Source organism: Vigna umbellata, chromosome 11 (genome assembly GCF_029865625.1).
Source record: "Vigna umbellata cultivar VRB3 chromosome 11, Vumbellata_1.0, whole genome shotgun sequence".
Lineage (NCBI taxonomy): Eukaryota > Viridiplantae > Streptophyta > Magnoliopsida > Fabales > Fabaceae > Vigna > Vigna umbellata.
This window is the reverse complement of record NC_142175.1, coordinates 4,741,632-4,748,220: the sequence shown is the minus strand read 5'-3', so window position 1 is coordinate 4,748,220 and position 6,589 is coordinate 4,741,632. Positions and strand designations below refer to the sequence as shown.

At 32.7% G+C, this 6,589-nt stretch overlaps 1 protein-coding gene across 2 annotated transcripts; it reads right to left on the bottom strand.

Moving 5' to 3' along the window:
* Window positions 1-415: 415 nt before the first annotated feature.
* On the bottom strand, window positions 416-6,133 carry LOC124838783 (2-oxoisovalerate dehydrogenase subunit beta 1, mitochondrial-like). Of its 2 annotated transcripts, XM_088101810.1 has the most exons (14): window positions 6,001-6,133; window positions 5,501-5,822; window positions 4,319-4,430; window positions 3,923-3,958; window positions 3,766-3,825; window positions 3,634-3,691; window positions 3,418-3,548; window positions 2,229-2,318; window positions 2,078-2,146; window positions 1,890-1,976; window positions 1,362-1,457; window positions 1,207-1,284; window positions 762-848; window positions 416-672 (listed from the first exon to the last, which is right to left on the bottom strand). In XM_088101810.1, exons 2-14 carry the CDS (start codon window positions 5,659-5,661, stop codon window positions 637-639), a joined length of 1,101 nt encoding a protein of 366 aa, XP_087957936.1. In that variant the 5' UTR covers window positions 5,662-5,822; window positions 6,001-6,133; the 3' UTR covers window positions 416-636. The 2 variants fall into 2 exon arrangements, with proteins under 2 accessions (XP_087957936.1, XP_087957937.1); XM_088101811.1 differs by lacking the exon at window positions 6,001-6,133 and having other exon boundaries at window positions 3,451-3,548; window positions 5,501-5,937.
* Between the last annotated feature and the right edge of the window lie 456 nt (window positions 6,134-6,589).

Sequence of the window (6,589 nt, the reverse complement as noted above, 5' to 3'; positions counted from 1 at the left end):
TGAGTGTCGTCAAACTTTCTACAAACACCCACCTTTCGATAAAGAATGAAGAAGACTTGTAGGATGAGTACCGTATAGCAAAGAATTTACTAAGTGAAAAGAAACTTTACAATATATTTTCGGTTCTAAAAAAACAATACTCAGTTAAAAAAAAAATATTTTCTGAAAAACATTTATTTGAGATCTTAACTTTGCTCTTGTGTGTTTGTGTAAAATTTCGGATGGTCAAATAAGAAGTGCGTCGAAAATGACTTATTGTCCAAAATTCTATAGACCAACTTAAGTTTTGGTGTAATAACTTATGGATTTTTTTAACACATTGTTTTGTTTCTTTGTTGTTGGATGATAAATGAAAGTGTCTGTGTTTTGATACACATTATGAAGTGTTTTGATACACATTATGAAGGCCAAAGACTTAAAGAGAGAAATCTATTTATATTAGGAAACTTTTACTGATGGGGATCACTCCTTTCAAATTGAAGGCACTACATAGTGTATGCCCATTGTTCTTTTGTTGATATTTTTATATAACAGTTTTGTATAACCACCTACTTCCGTGTTACACTTTACTAATGCATCACATCACTGAATGGTATCAAGGTTTTATAGATGACCAAAAAATGGTGACTAAGTTCATTAGTACTTCACAGTGGATTTAATTGCATCCAATATCTGCATAATGAATGACAACCTTGTATCAGTCACATATCTTAAACATGATGCTAAAAAAAAGATAAATTTGAGGTAAACAAAAACATTACCTTATTTTTGGTTGGCATATAGAAAGGTTCAAAAACCAAAGGAAAAGGAGTGTCGAAACCACAAATTCTTGCTACAGGGGCCTCTAACTGTGTCACAAGAGAAATACAAGCTTAAGACATGTATTACAAAAGACAAATACCAGCTTCAGACATATGTATAAAAATTCCTACATCAAATAGAAATAAAATTAAATAATAATATATAAATAGATGCAAACTTTAATTATAAATCAATTTTATAAGGTTAAGTTTAAAGTATACTTTATAAACATTATATATAATACATATTCATACATAGATACTCATACATAGCAGAGCTAAACTTGTATGCACATGGTACTAAATCATTATGGGCTGGGAGCTACACTTGTATGCACATGGTACTAAATCATTCTAATTAAAGACTCCAGCTTTCAGAGGTATACATAAAAATATATAAGCATACCCTTGAGAAGCAACGCTCAACAATGGAAGCTGAGATTTCAGCACCAAAACCTCCAGTTATCGGAGCCTCATGACTAACCTACAAATTACAGCAGTGCATCATGTGAGTTGATACTAAACAAGGTTACAGTATTATTCTGTAAACTGTATACTCACAAGCAATCTTCCTGTCTTGTTAACTGAGGCCTCTACTGTTTCCTTGTCCCAAGGAATTAGTGTCTTCAGATCAATCAATTCACAAGAAATTCCCTCCTGCAGAATCTCATAATAACATTAGAATTGAATTTCACTTAAGAGATGAAAATGTAGGCATCCACTTACGAACTGAATTATTATATGCAGGTCATATATTATAGCAGAAATGAGAAATTGAAATGTCAAACTTTCTTTTACAGAACAGAACGATCTTGTTCTTGTGTAAACACAATTTGTGAATTAACACAAAGTAGTTTAAAAGAATATCATCTAACTTATCAAGCCATTTGAGAACCATAGAGGAGAGCCGGTGAATAGTGAATAGGATGCTCTTGATACTTTAGACTCCGTATATATATGTATAGTTCTAGTTTGATCCTATTCATGTGAACCTTTTGGGAAGTTTTCCTTGGTGTGAACAAAAATAATATGGTTTGATGCAGAATACATGTTTCAAGAGCTATCAGTTGCAGTGCAATAGCCACTTACTTTTTCCGCATCAGTACAAGCTTGTTCCATTATAGATAATTGAGCTCCCCATCCCACAAGTGTTACATCACTTCCTTGCCGAATCACCTGAATACACATTTCAATATTCATCAGAGTAAACGTTTCCCAGAATCACGTCTCAATAGTGTTGTGCAAAAATTTTCTTTTATTCAGTGTGTCATGTGTACCTCAGCCTCAGATAAAGGCAGCATGTAATCATCCTCCGGTACTTCTTCTACGGCCAAACGATAAAGCCACTGAAACCATGAATCACATTAAAAATGTAAAAGGTGCATACTATGCTCATAATTCACTAGGGCTATTTTGGTAGAAAACAACCTTCGGTTCAAAAAATACTATAGGATTTGGATCTCGAATGCAAGACAACAACAACCCTTTTGCTTCTCGTGGACTTCTGGGGATGACCACCTACAAAGAAACTTAGTTAAGGCATTTGGGGAAAAGTACTTATCTAAGAAAGGAAAAATATTCAAAGAAATTTTGTTTTCCCACAAGAAATGAGCGGCATGCTATGTAAAACGAAACTGGCATAAACTTGAATCCCAATCAATGGAAATATAGGGGACATGGAGAAAGAGCAAAACTATTGAGAGACCATGACTTGTGGTTCTATTGGGCCTGAATGGATAAAGTATACAAATCTACTTCAACCTACTAAAATTCTAGAAAATGTAGTTTAAACATATTCAACATTCCATCTTATGATCAAGCATACAGATTACGTATGAGCCCAATATTATGAGTATATATCCAAGATTCCATATTGACTTGAGATGTGATTAAATTATAGTATGTAAATGGATGTAAACCTCACTTAACAAGCTAATTTTTATGAAATTGTGCTATGCCTAAAATCCACACTTTCTAAGATTCTATCAAAATCTAACCTAGAGAAATTTCTTGAGCCTATCATGCCACCCACTATCGAACCATCAATAAATATTTATTTTCATTGTTCTAAATGTCCAATTTTCAGTGTGAAGTGACATACTAAAGATATAACCAAATTATAATATATAAAGTGAATGCAAATTTCACCTTATAATGTAGTTTTGTGAGATTGAATTAGATCTAAAATTCACTTTCTAAGAGTTCCCCCCTTAAGGACTTTGAGAGTATGTTATCTAGATGCATCTTAGTCAAAGGAACCTTTTCTATAATAAAATAGCAGTCCACTTAAATATTGTTCGGTCCATTTGACTATATTATACATTAAAATCTTTAATCTTCCTTTTAGATGTTATCTTTATTGAATAACTTAGTCTTCAACTTCGTTGAAAAGATTTTGCAGTCATTACTATTCCACTCACCTTGATAATATTCTTAAGTGGACAAGTGAGCAATTTATGATTGCCATGGATTTAAACTCTTGCCTTGCCATACTACCTTAAGTTTAGAATTTGAATATTTATAAAATATATTGAACAATCACACACTATATTGTAAGTGGTCTTTTTATTTGAACAACATGGAAAGAAATAGAAGTGAAGGAAATTAAGGTTCTGACAAACACACTGAAGTCCATATGAAACCAGCATACTTTGATACCAGGAACATGACAGAAGAAAGCCTCAGGGGACTGAGAGTGGTAATGCCCACCATGGCCCACAGCTCCATAAGGGGTTCTAATTGTTAAACCTATAAATGAGAACAAAAAATGAATGCAGGAACTAAAAATAGAGATGAGCCAAACTTCAATATTGAAGCAGTGAAAAAAGTTTACCACCGCAATTAAATTGGTTCCCACTTCGGTATCTGAATTTAGCAGCTTCATTGACAATCTGGAAACTAAAATTGGTCAATTACTGATCAAAAGGGGCTTTTTGACTAAACCAAGCCTGGGAAGGTAGCTTGCCTGGTCAAAAGCAGGGAAAATGTAATCTGCAAACTGGATTTCTGCTATGGCTCTATTTCCCTGTCAGGTAAAATACATAAATAGCTTGAATGTATCAGATTGTAGTAAGGTTTTGTAACACAGTTATAAATGAATTACTTTAACCTCATAGACTCACCATAGCTGCAAGACCAATACCAAAGCCAACAATACCCTGGGAGTAGCATTGCAGTATAAAAATTTATGTCAATTCTTAGGATATAAAAACTACAAAAATAATTAGAAAGATAGTTGTTGTAAAAAGAAAAAATCGGTAAAATGCACAATCAAATTCTTTGAACACAATTTAAGAGTTAAGATTCCATCAGACCATGGTTAAGAAAATGCTCTATTTTATGCTTCTTTTGCCTTTCTTTGATAGAAAATCATCTTGAATGTTAGGATTTACTTCTGATTTGTGTGATATTAGAACCATATATTCATGCTTATTAAATATCAGACATTCACATGCGAGATAGGAAGAAAGAAAGAAAAAGGAATCACAAAGGCAATGTGAAATCATAAAAATAAATACCTGCTCACAGAGAGGGGTATTGAAAACCCTCTTTTTACCAAATTGGTCTGCTAATCCTGTTGTGCAACGGAAGACACCACCAAAGCTTACATCCTCTCCAAACACATAAGAGCTGTGATGATGTGCAACAGAAGATAAGGAAGTACACCAGATATTCATGCTATACATAAACAACTCATAATAGTGCAACTGATAGAACCTTAAAGTAGGATATGTAACACAGAAACTCAGTTTGTCAACGTATTAGAAGAAACAGAACCAAACAACTTCTCAAACATGCTAACGCTTCATCAAGATATGCAACATCTGAATATTACTTTAACATAGTTTAAAAGAGTGTTGAAATACAAAGCTTCCAAGAGCAACCTTTGTGAACAAAGTTTAGCTTACATAAGAATTCACTCTTCCATTAAATCTCAAAATAATGTTCTATATAGGGGATTTGAGACATGGGAGTCACCAGCAATTATTTGTAGACTTACCTATTGGGTCCTTTATAGAAAATATAAAATCATTTCCTTAACAGAAGCCCCAAATCTAAAATAAAGATCAAGTTTTAACAAAAAAGTAAAAATGAAAATGAAAACTCTGGGAATTTAATGTTTCTTGGAATGATGTTAGATGCTATAGTGTTACAGTCCAATGTTTTCTTTCCCGCATAGTCCCCCACTCCAAGGTTTTTTTTTTTTTTTCTATTTTCTGATATCAAATTTGGAAACCACCTTTCAGAATAAAAGGGAAACAATGCAAATGATACACACCGAAATTCCTAAAGCTAAAGGACATGTTTCAAACCATTTCATCACCTGATATGATTTGAGTTACGTTAATTTGAAATTATACAAATTCCAGCAGACTATGTACAAATCGAAGCGTAAGACAAGAACTCAACACAGTTTGAAGAAGTAATTAAACAGAACTAATTCCAAGCAGTTTGTTTGTACACATTAAGGAAAAGGAAAGATAAATAAATAAAACAAACAAATTAGGTGAAAGTTGATACTGTATGAGATCCTTATATCACTGAATTTAAACTATACAATTGAAATGAATGATAAGGGTTAAAACTAATTAGACCAATATTCATCATGCATCTAGAAATGTAAGATCAAGATTACTCTTATAACCTCTCACACTCTCACTAGATATATCTTCATGAAATAAATAAACGGAGAGACCAACCGTGGATCAGAGTCCAAGGCAATGTGCAGAGCCTGATTAATTGCAGAACAGAGGTTCAATGATTTCACACCTTGCTCAGAACCACCCTTTTGAATGCTGGTGGAGGTGGAAAATCCTCTCTTGTAAACCAAAGAGACCAATCTTCCAAACTTGGTAGACATGTCTATGATGTGAAAAACTTGCTGAGACAATGCTCCCCCAAAATGGATTTGAAATTGAATTTGAACAAACTCTTCTCTCCCTTCTCTTCAAGTTCAAAATTTCCGGGCCTTCAAGTTCAGAGTTTGTTGGGTGTGTCTACAAGTATCTTTCGTATCTTGCTCTGTGCAGGAAAAACGAAAGAGGATAAAATTATAGAAAAATCAAATTAAAAATCAGGGGGAGAAACATCGATTGGGGTCAAATCTGAACCATAAATAAAAAGTATTGATGGTAAAATTTGTGAAACCATTGAGTTGAGAATCGTCCAAAAAGACGCTAACTTTTTGTCAAGTTCTTACTTTTACACTGGAGGTGCAACAGGTGTCATCAACCACAATAACGTTGTTTGGTTCTGAAAATTGAAGTTAATAATAATAATAATAATAATATTATAATAATAATAATAATAATAATAATAATAAAAAATAATAATAATAATAATAATAAAAAGCAGATAAGATCTGGTGTGTGTTCGAGTCAGTGACCTTATCCAGCGGATGCAGCTTTATTTATCTCCTATTATGATAACGTGTAAAATGAGGTTACTTCTTTTGTTACAAAAATAGGATAATTTTTATGGCCTAAATATCCAAGTTCATCTTTTGAAAAACTCAGACACCTACTAATAAGTTTTTTTATTAAACTTGGTCATGAGAAAAGGGTTTTTTTTTTTTAATAATATATCATTGTATTTATGATTTTCCTTTTGTAAGAAGTATGCATGAACGGCTAAATCTCACAGAGAGACTTTTTTTGGCCCTTATGTGACTCTCGGGCATAAGACACGATGAATGCATTTTTTGTTTACAATTATTTAATATGGTACTCAGTTTTTTATTTTCTCAGTATAGTTTTCATATTTGTTAAAAAAATTATGAAAACTTTTAT

Bases quoted from the DNA above. Each gene is read 5' to 3' on its own strand.
- LOC124838783 (XM_088101810.1), bottom strand. From the start codon at position 5,661: ATGTCTACCAAGTTTGGAAGATTGGTCTCTTTGGTTTACAAGAGAGGA. The intron at 4,431-5,500 runs GTTGGTCTCTCC...ACATCATCACAG, and splicing joins GCCTTGGACTCTGATCCACG to CTCTTATGTGTTTGGAGAGG. The intron at 3,549-3,633 runs GTAAACTTTTTT...TCTCATTTATAG, and splicing joins GAACCAATTTAATTGCGGTG to GTTTAACAATTAGAACCCCT.